The 12,826-nt window shown below is 42.5% G+C and overlaps 1 protein-coding gene across 3 annotated transcripts in view; it reads right to left on the minus strand.

Annotated features, from left to right (window-relative positions):
- OGDHL (oxoglutarate dehydrogenase L) overlaps positions 1-12,826 on the minus strand; it is a 55,013-nt gene that overhangs the window by 21,390 nt on the left and 20,797 nt on the right. For all 3 annotated transcript variants that reach the window (XM_054163377.1, XM_054163376.1, XM_009901715.2), the window contains exons 7-15: positions 11,179-11,325; positions 10,536-10,626; positions 9,874-10,053; positions 9,406-9,534; positions 8,863-9,042; positions 8,444-8,596; positions 7,220-7,322; positions 6,448-6,576; positions 4,149-4,299 (exon numbers count right to left, since the gene is read on the minus strand). In XM_054163377.1, the coding sequence (XP_054019352.1) occupies positions 4,149-4,299; positions 6,448-6,576; positions 7,220-7,322; positions 8,444-8,596; positions 8,863-9,042; positions 9,406-9,534; positions 9,874-10,053; positions 10,536-10,626; positions 11,179-11,325 (1,263 nt within the window). The remainder of the gene's footprint in view (positions 1-4,148; positions 4,300-6,447; positions 6,577-7,219; positions 7,323-8,443; positions 8,597-8,862; positions 9,043-9,405; positions 9,535-9,873; positions 10,054-10,535; positions 10,627-11,178; positions 11,326-12,826) is intronic.

The following is a 12,826-nucleotide window of genomic DNA, read 5'->3' on the forward strand; positions in this document are numbered from 1 at the left end:
TCAGTATTTTTCAAGACAAGTCTACAGGTATGTACTAGACATGACTAACACTCACCTGAAATAGAATAGAATAGAATAGACCAGGTTGGAAGAGACCTTCAAGATCATAGTGTCCAACCTATCATCCAACACCACCTAATCAACTAAACCAAGCAACCACGCATCCTGTCAAGCCTCGCCCTGAACACCCCCAGCGACGGCGACCCCACCACCTCCTCAGGCAGCCCATTCCAATGGGCAATCACTCTCTCTGTGTAAAACTTCCTCCTAACCTCCAGCCTAAACCTCCCCTGGCGCAGCCTGAGACTGTGTCCTCTTGCTCTGGTACTGGTTGCCTGGGAGGAGACTATCTTCTGCCTGACTACAACCCCCCTTCAGGCAGCTGTAGACAGCAATAAGGTCACCCCTGAGCCTCCTCTTCCCCAGGTTAAGCAACCCCAGCTCCCTCAGTCTCTCCTCATAGGGCTTGTGTTCCAGGCCCCTCACCAACGTCATTGCCCTTCTCTGGACACGCTCCAGCAAGTCAACATCCTTCCTAAACTGAGGAGCCCAGAACTGGACACAGGACTCGAGGTGTGCCCTAACCAGTGCAGTGTACAGGGGCTGGCCACACTGTTCCTGATACAGGCCAGGATGCCATTGACCCTCCTGGCTGCCTAGGCACACTGCAGGCTCATGTTCAGCCTACCATCAACCAGCACCCCCAGCTCCCTCTCCACCTGGCTGCTCTCCAGCCACTCTGACCCCAGCCTGTAGCTCTGCATGGGGTTGCTGTGGCCAATGTGCAGAACCCAGCACTTGGATGTGTTAAATCTCATGCCATTGGACTCTGCCCATCTGTCCAGCCTGTCGAGGTCCCTCTGCAGAGCCTCTCTACCCTCCAGCAGATCAACTCCTGCCCCCAGCTTGGTGTTGTCAGCAAATTTACTGATGATGGACTCAATACCCTCATCCAGATCATCAATAAAGATGTTAAAGAGCATGGGGCCCAGCACTGATCCCTGGGGCAAGCCACTAGTGACTGGCTGCCAGCTGGATGTGGCACCATTCACCACCACTCTCTGGGCTCGGCCCTCCAGCCAGTTCCTAACCCATTGCAGTGTGCTCCCATCCAAGCCATGGGCTGACAGCTTGGCCAGGAGTTTGCTGTGGGGAACGGTGTCAAAGGCCTTGCTGAGGTCCAGGTAGACTACATCCACAGGCCTCACTACATCCACTACATCTCATAGAAGGAGATCAGGTTTGTCAGGCAGGACCTGCCCTTCCTAAATCCATGCTGCCTGGGCCTGATCCCTTGGCCATCCTCTAAGTGCTGTGTGATTGCACTCAAGATGACCTGTTCCATAATCTTGCCTGGCACTGAGGTCAGGCTGACAGGCCTATAATTCCCTGGCTCATCCAACCGGCCCTTCTTGTGGATGGGCACCACGTTGGCCAGCTTCCAGTCCTCTGGGATGTCTCCAGTGAGCCAGGACTGCTGAAAAATGATGGAGAGTGGCTTGGCCAGTTCATCTGCCAGCTCTCTCAGCACCCTTGGATGGATCCCATCTGGTCCCATGGACTTGTGGGGATCCAAGTGGCTAAGCAGATCACCAACTACCCCATTCTGGAACAGAGGAAAACTATGCTGCTCCCTAACTCCTTCTGCCAGCTCTGCAGGCCAGCTGTCTGGAAGACATTCTGTCCTGCTAGAAAAAATTGAGGCAAAGAAGGTGTTAAGTAACTCTGCCTTCTCCTCATCCTTTGTTACAACGCTCCCCTCCGTGTCCACCAAGGAGTGGAGGTTGTCCTTGCCCTTCCTCTTGCTATTAATGTATTTATAGAAGGACTTTTTGTTGTCCTTCACAGCAGAGGCCAGTCTAAGCTCCAAATGTGCTTTTGTCTCCCTAATTTCCTTCCTACAAGACCTAGCAACATCCTTAAACTTTTCATGGGTTGCCTCCCCTTTCTTCCAAAGATGATACACCCTCTTTTTTTCCCTTAGTTCCTTTAGAAGTTCATCACCCATCCAGGCTGGCCTTCTGCCCCGGCGGCTCATCTTCCAGCACATTGGCACAGCCTGTTCCTGCGCCTTCAAGAGTTCCTCCTTGAAGTAGGCCCAGCTCTCCTGGACCCCTTTGTTTCTAAGGGCTGTTTCCCAAGGAACCTTCTGAGTTAGTTCCTTGAGTAGCCTGAAGTCTGCCCTCCGGAAGTCCAGAGTGGAGGTCTTCTTGCTGCTCCTCTTAGCTTGCCTGAATACTGAAAATTCAATTATCTCGTGGTCGCTGGCCCCTAAACAGCCTCTGACCACCACATCACCCACCAGCCCTTCCCTGTTGGTGAAGAGGAGGTCAAGCATAGCCTTACCCGTGGTAGGCTCACTCAGCACCTGGGATAAGAAGCTGTCCTCCATGCACTCTAAGAACCTCCTAGACTGCCTCCTCTCTGCTGTTTTGAGATCCCAGCAGATGTCAGACAAGTTGAAGCCACCCATGAGAACAAGGTCAGGCGATCTTGAGACAGCCTTAAGCTGGCTATAGAATGCTTCATCCACTTCTTCTTCCTGGTTGGGTGGTCTGTAACAGACTCCAACCAGGATGTCAGCCCTGTTGGCCTTCCCTCTAATTCTCACCCACAGGCACTCAACCTGATGATCCCTGATCTCCAGGTCAATGGCATCTAGTGCCTCCCTGATGTACAAGGCCACCCCTCCACCCCTTCTTCCTTGCCTGTCTCTTCTGAAAAGCCTGTAGCCATCAATTGCAGCACTCCAGTCATGTGAGTTGTCCCACCACGTCTCTGTGATGGCAACTACATCATAACTTTCCTGCTGCAGCAAGGCTTCCAGCTCCTCTTGTTTGTTACCCATGCTTCGTGCATTAGTGTACATGCACTTCAGCCGGGCTGCCGGTTTCACCTCTGGCTCAAGCTTATCACCCGCAGACTCCTGCCGGGGGGGACTGGTTTCAGCCCCTTCCCACTTTGATCTAGTTTAAAGCCTTATCTATGAGACCTGCCAATTCCCTTCCTAGAATCTTTTTCCCTTTGAGGGATAGGCCATTTTCATACACTCTGATCTTTCCCCTCCTCTGGGACAGATGTGCGCCATCTGTTGCCAGCTGACCTGGTGCAGTAGAAAGTTTTTCAAGATCGAAAAACCTGAAATTCTTTTGACTGCACCAGCCTCTGAGCCACGTGTTGACTATGGCTGCTGACCTGTTCTTTATGGTATTCCCTCCTGCAGCTAAGGGTATAGATGAGAAAATGGGTAGGTTTCTAAACAATGATCATGTGTGTTCCTCTCCTAGGAGATGCTCACCACTTTATAAGACCATGATACTGAAGTCAAGAAGGATGAGAAATTGGACTATTTTTGGTTTTGTTTTCAGGTCTTAGCCAAAGGATTCTGCTAAGCGGCCACTGATATGTGAGCAGAAGACTGGATACTGAATGAAGTTCAGCACAGAAACAGAGCACTGTACCAAAGAAGATAGGCACCAAGATTTATCTCTGTTTTATGCAAGCATTCACAATGAAGCATAGTGCAGTTGCTAGTTCATTCACTCCCAGCAATGGGCTTTGCATCACAGGCTTCAATTAAATAAATCATTAACATTTTATTCCACAGAGAATCAGGTAAGGCAACAGAACTGTACATATTTTATCAAGTGATCAGATTCTGCATTCATTCATGCTATTTAATCATTAAAAACCTTGGTACAAAGAACTTTAATTCACTTTAAAAAGCCTTGTTAACTAGCAAGATGCTTGTTCACAGGATACTCAAGTTCTAAGCAGCCACCACTGGAATGGTATTTAGACAACTTTAGAAACTGTAGTAACAAACACCCTTCTTTTATTTCTCAACCGTTAGATGGAGTGCAGCTGAATGTGTAGTTAAAAAGCAGGGGGAGTGGAAATAATTTTGGATTTCAGCAAAAGAAGGAATAAAGTATTTAAGAACATTTTTCTACCTTAAATACATTTCTTTAAAATGCTGTTTACAGAGACACAGGAGATTTGATTACTCTTGACTGCTAGAATCTATAACATTGATTGATGCTGTACAGCATCAACTTCCCATTCCCTGAAGAAGATCAGACTGTTTAAAAATGCCAAGGTCCTTCTTTAAGCATGGGGCAGTATTTAACAAGGATTTCAATACTCACCTAAAAGTACCCCTCTCCACATCCTGTCCACTTAGTCGGACATGGATCCCTTCCTTAAGAAAGGAGCCAAAAGCCATATATTCTGCTAAGGCCCAGTCAACAACCCTGTTCTTGGTCATTTCCAAGCGAGCTCTCAAGATCCGAGACAGTCCTATATTGGAGTAAAGATCAGAAATCAACAGACCTACATCAGAGAGATTTTCTGTTCCTGTCACATTCATCATTCTCCTTCCCCACTGGCTAAGTTAAACATAGATCCTGAGAGGGTCTACAAACAGTTCTCCTAGAACTGAACTGCTAGAATATTAAACTAACTTGTTTGCTAGGCAAAGGATTGCATAATGTTCATGGTTTATTTCAGAAGAAAATAAGATTGCCTTTGTCGGAAACTAATGAGGACAATTACAAAGATTCATCACGAAATACTTCTTCCTAAAGACTTATTTTCACTCCTCTAAACAGCAAGGATTGTTTTATAAGAGACTGAAAATATGAGCTATTGGGTTCCTGATTTTTTTTCTTTTCTCTCTTTTTTTTTTTAAATTTCTCTTATTGGACTTCTGGAGGTGTTACACAGTGAGACAGTCCAGGTTAATCAATATTATGCATATCATATAAATAGAAAATTGTAGTAGCTGCCAATGGCTTTTCAGTTGGTAACCAATAGCCGATATTTTGCAATAAAGATTTTATAACTTGGGAAGCCAAAACACCAGTTACAACACTGTGACTTTTAAAAATGCATAAAACTTGAAAAATGCATATAAGTGCTAACAGCTTGGAGTGTGTAAGTCTAGTGTCACTTGTCCCCCACAGCAAACTCCTGGCCAAGCTGTCAGCCCATGGCTTGGATGGGAGCACACTGCGATGGGTTAGGAACTGGCTGGAGGGCCGAGCCCAGAGAGTGATGGTGAATGGTGCCACATCCAGCTGGCAGACAGTCAGCAGTGGTGTGCCCCAGGGATCAGCACTGGGCCCTGTGCTATTTATCTTTATTGATAATCTGGATGAGGGCATTGAGTCCATCATCAGTAAATTTACGGATGACACCAAGCTGGGGGCAGGAGTTGATCTGCTGGAGGGTTGAGAGGCTCTGCAGAGGGACCTCGACAGGCTGGACAGATGGGCAGAGTCCAACGGCATGAGATTGAACACATCCAAGTGCCGGGTTCTGCACATTGGCCACAACAACCCCATGCAGTGCTACAGGCTGGGGTCAGAGTGGCTGGAGAGCAGCCAGGTGGAGAGGGAGCTGGGGGTGCTGGTTGATGGTAGGCTGAACATGAGCCTGCAGTGTGCCCAGGCAGCCAATGGCATCCTGGCCTGTATCAGGAACAGTGTGGCCAGCAGGAACAGGGAGGTCATTCTGCCCCTGTACTCTGCACTGGTTAGGGCGCACCTCGAGTCCTGTGTCCAGTTCTGGGCTCCTCAGTTTAGGAAGGATGTTGACTTGCTGGAGTGTGTCCAGAGAAGGGCAACGAAGTTGGTGAGGAGCCTGGAGCACAAGCCCTATGAGGAGAGGCTGAGGGAGCTGGGGTTGCTTAGCCTGGAGATGAGGAGACTCAGGGGTGACCTTATTGCTGTCTACAACTACCTGAAGGGGGGTTGTAGACAGGCAGAGGTTGGTCTCTTCTCCCAGGCAACCAGTACCAGAGCAAGACTTCTTATTGTAAGAGATGTCAAACACAGACTTTTTGAGAAAACACTAGATTTGTACTATCATCAACACTAAACAGTAAGTTGAAGGAAAAACTGTCTGCATTTGCCCACCAAGTCCATTCATCTGTACTACAACTAAACTTACAGTATATAAGCTTTGTTGCCAGGTCTGAAAACACAAAGCTATGATCCTGAGTGGAAAGTTATTTAACTAAAGGAAGAGTGTCTTAAATGGACCTCACTGATTTTAGCATTTAAAAAACCATTAATAGTGTTTCCTGAAATGGGCACCTTACTTCCCAGTAAGGCCCACAAATCTGATGCATAGAGGGAGCATATTCCACATGGACCTGAAGACTGAAGGGAATTATTAACCTTACAAAAAGATTTTCACCACCCTCAGAGAAAAATATATTTTAATGAGGTAGGGAACTGAAGTGGTGTGACACTGAAAGAACATTATGCTGAGAACAAGCAGCAGGGCAGGGCCTTAACTGTCACATTCTTGTTGCCCACAGGGTGGAAGAGTTAAAATTTAAGTCACAGGCATTTTCCTTTCTGGGAAATAGCCCAATTCCTGTGCAGAAATATAAAACCTGAGGAAAAAAAAAAAGTAGCCATTAGGGGAAACAAAACTGACCTGCATGTATTTTGAAGTCTTTGACTGGCACTGAACTAGCTACATTGCCAATGTGAGTCAGAAGGTCTTCTGAAATGCCAGTTGGAGGACAAGACATGCTCTTGGGTTCTCCATCCACATTAAAGAATCCTGGAAGTAAAAGATTTGGTGCGATGTTCAAGGACTGATTAAGAGATACTTACACTACCTACAACTCACAACTCTTAAAAGACATTCTAAACAGGAACCTGAATCTAGGTCTTCCCCTTTCACTGAGAATCACAATCATTTTGATTGTCTGTATAACAACAGAATTTGATGTTACAGGTACACAATGATCTGTTTCTGCTTTCATTCTCTATGAAGTCTAATCATGTGGACACAGGCAGACAATAAAATGCACATGGCACCTCGGCCCCTCAAAAAACAACCCCCTGGCCCCTATAACAGAAACAACAACAACAACCAAAAAAAAAAAAGAAAAGGAGCACGAGACATACTCCTTCCTGAAGGGACAGACAGTTGACATTAGAGGAAGAACACTTCTCTGCTAAGGTGAAAAGAAGTCTTTTTCAAAGTCATACCTTACTTTGCATGTGTTTTAAGAAAAGAATCTCTTTGAAGGTGATATGGCAGTATGCTTTTTTACTATTAAGAGGGGTAAACCAAAGGTCATGTATACTAATTTAAAGGAACACTGCCTAATAAAAACCATTTAACAGTCCTTGAATACGGACTCAAAAGACAAACACAATAACATGAACACTAGGATAAGCAACAGGATACTTCTTACCAGGCCAAGGTGAATCAAGCCAATGCTTGATATGAAGGATCTTATTATCCTTAGATCTAGTATAGGCTTCTTCACATATTCTATCATACTTTGCAATTTCTTCCTATAGAAAAAAAACACTTTCTTTTTAAAACATATTACATAATACCCTTCTACCTTATAGGCGACATCTATCATTCAGTATGATAGAAAGTTATTTAACTCCTGAAGAAAATTTAGCTACAATTATGCAAACAATTGCATTTCATCTAGGAACAAATTGCCTTCTAGAAACATGTTCATCCACATTACTCCAAATAAATTATTTCATTTATTGTACAGGTGTTACAGAGAAGAGTATCAAGAGATGAAGTTGCAAGAATTACTCTAGAATGAGACAGCTGAAATACCAAATGTACAGTCATAATGCTAAGATCACTATCCAGCTCTCATACATCCAGCTAGAGAAGTCACTAAAAACTAGAAAAGAACCTTGTAGAAAACTAGTCTGCTTGGAACAGTCTAGCTAAGAATCTTCTGCCCACACCAAATGGCAACAAAGTCATCTTCTGTAGAGACAGAATGTCTCTACAATATCTTTGTTTCAATCCAAACCCACACTTAAGTTATTGAGCTAGCTAAACTGTAAAGTAATTAACAGCAATGTTGAGCCCAGTACATATATCCATCCTGGGTCCTGAATCCAATCACCAAAGACCCTACTACTATTCTCCTACAGCAATTCAGAATAGCTAGTTCTGTACAAGCGGCAACCACATGTGCAGGCAACAGAATGAACCTAACACAAAGTGCTCTTTTGGTACCTGCAATATTGTGTCACTAGTTAGCCACATCTGTTGCATCCACATTCTACACATTCAGTAGTAACTGTGAGCATTTGAATACTGTCTTACTGCTGAATCAAGATTCTAGAGATGAAGAACAGCTGACAAATGCCTCCATCTTCAACACTCACATCAGATCACATTTTACAGATATCAGAACTGAAGCAGGTGTTTTTCTGTGCAGTATGTTTTAATTACTGCACAGTAGTTTCAGTCCTCTTGTTACAACAATGCTATGTATTTTACATGAAAATTGAAACCAAATTGAATCAGAAAGTGTCAAAGTGTAACAACTTATCACAAAAATGAAAGGAACATTTTAAAATAGACAGCATACAGTGACAGCTGTGTCTTCCTACTGACATATTATTAAATTCCCTTTAACCCTGTTGGTGTGTACCTCAAACTCCTGCAGTGTAACAGTTCCATCTGCGATCAGTTTGTCAGCATACTTCTTCAGCACTGGTACCTGCTTATGAATCTGCTTGTACATTAGAGGCTGGGTGAACATGGGCTCATCCATTTCATTGTGTCCTCTCCTACGGTAACAAACCTACAAAGGGAAAGATTGCTACAGCTGATAAGGAAAACTATCAAATGAAATCTTTCCATTTCATGGTTTTATAGAGCTTTTAGGAAGTTTATGGTATAACATTATTCATGGATTGTTGTGGGCTTGTTGGTTGTTTTTTTTAAAAGAAGAAACTAAAGGCCATTAAAATAAAGATTATGTTTCTTCACTAAGTCTTCTATGCCACAGAAAAACAAGCGAGTAATACATCACACACAGAATGAAAAGTTAAGGAAATCAAGACTTACCAAGTCAACCACCACATCTTTATTGAATGTGTTTCGCCATTCTGCAGCTACATTGCACACATACATCACTGCTTCAGGGTCATCAGCATTCACGTGAAAAATAGGAGCATTGACAACGCGAGCCACATCAGTAGGATATGGAGATGAGCGGGCCATACGGGGGTCTGTGGTGAAGCCAATCTAAAAATTCCAGAGAACTCCATTAAAATAATCTGGGCACCTCCTTCTATTTCGTTTTGAATGCTTGAGGTTTTCATTTAATAGTCATTTACACAGCAGTAGTATCAGCTTTACATTTTGGGTATCTAGCTTCTTTATGCTTCCTTAAAAACAAAACAAAGCAAACTTTATCAAATTGAGTGTTATAAATGGAATTAAATAAATGTGGGTGATAAGAAATCATCCACTCAGAGCTGCTAGATAGTATGATCGTTTTCAGAAACAGCCTAACCATTCTAATAACCACTGTAATGCATCCAGCTACGAACAAATACTAGCAACTATTCAGAAGACAAATTGTTTGGAAAATGCTCTACTTGTTACCTGGTTGTTGACCACAACATGAATAGTACCATTTGTAGTATAGGACGGAAGGTCACTAAGATGAAATGTCTCATAAACCACTCCTTGTCCTGCAAAGGCAGCATCCCCATGTAATAATATGGACATAACCTAAGAGGGAGGATTATACACAAAAGATCCACATATAAACATTAGAAAGCAAAACTGCAGATTAGACTTCTCAGCATCTCTGTATTTCTACAGTGCCTATAAAATAGAACAGTATCTTTACAATAAAACATAGATTTCTCAGCATTCTACAAATGAAAGTTCACAAATGAAAATTTTAAGCCGGCTTCCTGAAGTTACCCTTGAGGTACCATGCCAAAAACCTTATTTAGTTCAACAGGTGATACATTCCTATTGCAGAGGAAGAGAGGAAGATTGATACAGAACTACTGGTAAACTGGTTTTAATAAAAATAATATGAAAAACTACTAGTAACTTTACCTTTTTCCCTGCCGTATCCCCTCGATAAAACTGTTCGGCTTTTGTTTTCCCTTGCACAACAGGATCAACTGCTTCCAAGTGAGAAGGATTAGCCATTAAAGACAGAGTGATTTTCTTGTTTGTTGCTCGGTTGATCCTCTCATGGTACATTCCCAGATGGTATTTTACATCCCCAGATCCCTAATGTGCAAAATGCAGTCATGATTCAATCATTCATACCAGCTTCATCCAATTGATTAGGTCTAAAATTTGGGCTTCAGTCCAATTAAAGCACCCAGCTAATTGTACATCAGTTTGCACTATGGGTTTGACACTGTAATTTCAAACAGGAACCCTGTTCCTGTTTTATTATCTTGGTGTCACTATCTAATATTGGATAAATACTTACAAAATACTAATGCTCATTTTCATAGGGCAAAGGAATATGCTTAAAGATTACAAACTCATCTACAATCACTCCTGAGATAGTTTCTGTATGTTTTAGGTATAGTCTAGTCTTTAGATTTAAGAAATTTCACTGAATCATATTCCTCAAAGTAGAAAAGATGACAATGCATTTCAGCAACTGATAATGCCTTTTACATAATAACATTGACCAAAATGACTGAAAACTACCTTAAGTATCGATCTCTCTACATGTATCTACTGAAGAAGCATCTTACCTCATCAGCAGCCTCGAGTTTGGGATCAAACTGACAGAAGATCTGCTCCAGCTCTTTTCGGATTACATTAGCCAAAACATTCAGCCTACCTCTAAGAAAATTCCAAGCACAGTTACATATAAAAAGCAGTAATAACAGAGTCAACAGCATAAAACATAAAATCAGCAAGAAATTTGCAAGTACAAAGTTCACTTCAAACTACTGAACCTGCAACCCTTCCTTCTACCCTCCTCTTCCCATTGCCCAGTTCCTGCAATGCATTCCCACAGCTATTTTATAACACCTAGTTATCCAAGTACAAGCTACAATTTTATAGCTCTCTAGCAGTCTTATTATAACAACATTAATAATTAATTAGGGCAGAGTGTAGGTTTGATACTGTCTTGTTAAATTCTCTCAGTTCTGAACTCTATGCAACAAAATAGATACCACGGCTACTGCCACATTTGCTTGAAGCTGCTAAGTAGACTGAAATGAGTTTCACATTTATCTGTGAAGCCTGTAGTCTCTGTTACATTTCTGTGTTCCCGTTACTTGCTATGGCTGACTCTCGGATACTCCAGCTTCTCCTGTATCTACTGCATTAATAAAGTTCTAGAACCTGAAACCAGCCCATCTGTGGAGGGATTTCCGTTGACATTACCTGTGAGGCATCCCCATTATAACATATTCGATTCCCATTTCACTGGATTTATCAATGATGGTTTTAAGTGCAGGAATCATTACTTCACATCCTTCCAACCCAAACCTCTTTTCAGAGGACCACTTGCGTGCAAGGAAGTCTTCAAATCTTTGATGAAAAGAAACCAAAGAAAACAGGAGAGAGTGTTTTTAATAAAGCAATATAGCAATTACACTTCAAAAAATATCTGTGAATGCATGTTTTTAGGCCTCTGGAAGTAAGTCACACACAGGGAAGCAGACATGGGAGAGAATTAAGTCTTCTTTCTCCTCTATCTGAGAAGTAATTATTAGGACTTTGAAACAATTCAGAAAGGAAGATGAATCTTCACCTCAGACAAAATTCAGTTCCCAAGTTAAACTCTGCTCATTCCCAAGTACACAAAATGTATGCTGACCAGTGGGAAGGCAGAGTGAAAGAAGTATCTTCTATGGACTGGAGAAAACATAATAGAGAAGTAAAAATATTTGCAGAAAACCACAGCAGAATGCACACCTGTTTCATAGATTCTATTCAATGGCAGGGGGTCCTCAGACTGTGTGATTAACTGTTGCTAAAGTGCCAAGAACCAGGGCACTAGTATCTCTGCCTCAGCTTCAGCAGGAGAAAGATGTCAATTCTTGACAGGCCTATGGTCTTTCATTCTTTAATGCATCTGGGTCAGAGGCAATATAAGTGGTTAAAAAAACTACCTTTTAACAAACATTGAAAGGATTAGATGTTGTAAAGCTTAGAGAGATAAAAAGTAAAGAAAATACATCTTAATGAAAACAACTCCATTTCTTCCATCATCTGTGCAATGCCTTGACTCGTAACACTGATATAACCCACTAATACTCAGCTTATTCCTCACTTAGAATGCTGAAATTTACGTTTTCAAGTCCTAAAAGCAGCAAAATGAAGAGTTGCCAGGAGACTTGCCTTAGCTTACCCATCGATGCCCTTACATTCAGTTATCTAAACAACAAGCCAGACCATCAGCTGAGTTACGCTGCCAGAATTCCACAGGGAAATCTGTGGGGCTACGCCAGTTTATATAAACTGAAAGTGGGATCCCATATGGACAGCAAGTCCTACAAGGCAAATCAAAGTGGTGCACACATTGTTTTCCTCCTCTGTGCAGCTGCATATTTATCAAGTATTGGATAAGCAGAAATATCATCATTTGAGGCAAAATGCCACTAAGTGTGCAGAACCAAAATATTTCAGTCATGTCTTGCAAGTGATATGTGCCACGGTGATTTCACAAAGGCCGTCATCTCATCCACTGTCACTGTGTGTATTCGGCACTCAGTGAACAGCAAGTCTGATGAAAGATGGTTGCTATCAGAAGGGATAATCTAAAAATACTTGACTGTGCACAGGCTTAAGCAGATGTCCAGATCAGAATACACAATCATGGTCTAACATGTTTGCTAATGCATACACAAAGTAGATCAGAGATATACAATAAATATTTCACCTATCATTGAACACCCACAAAGGATGAGAAATCCTACTTGAAAATTCAGGTTCAACTATCTGAACTATGTAGTACTTGGCATGAATGTTTTTGAAAACGATATTCTCAAACAAAATGATAACTACCCACTTTACAAAGCCATGAAGT

The sequence above is a fragment of the Dryobates pubescens genome, chromosome 8, assembly GCF_014839835.1.
Source record: "Dryobates pubescens isolate bDryPub1 chromosome 8, bDryPub1.pri, whole genome shotgun sequence".
Classification (NCBI taxonomy): Eukaryota; Metazoa; Chordata; class Aves; order Piciformes; family Picidae; genus Dryobates; species Dryobates pubescens.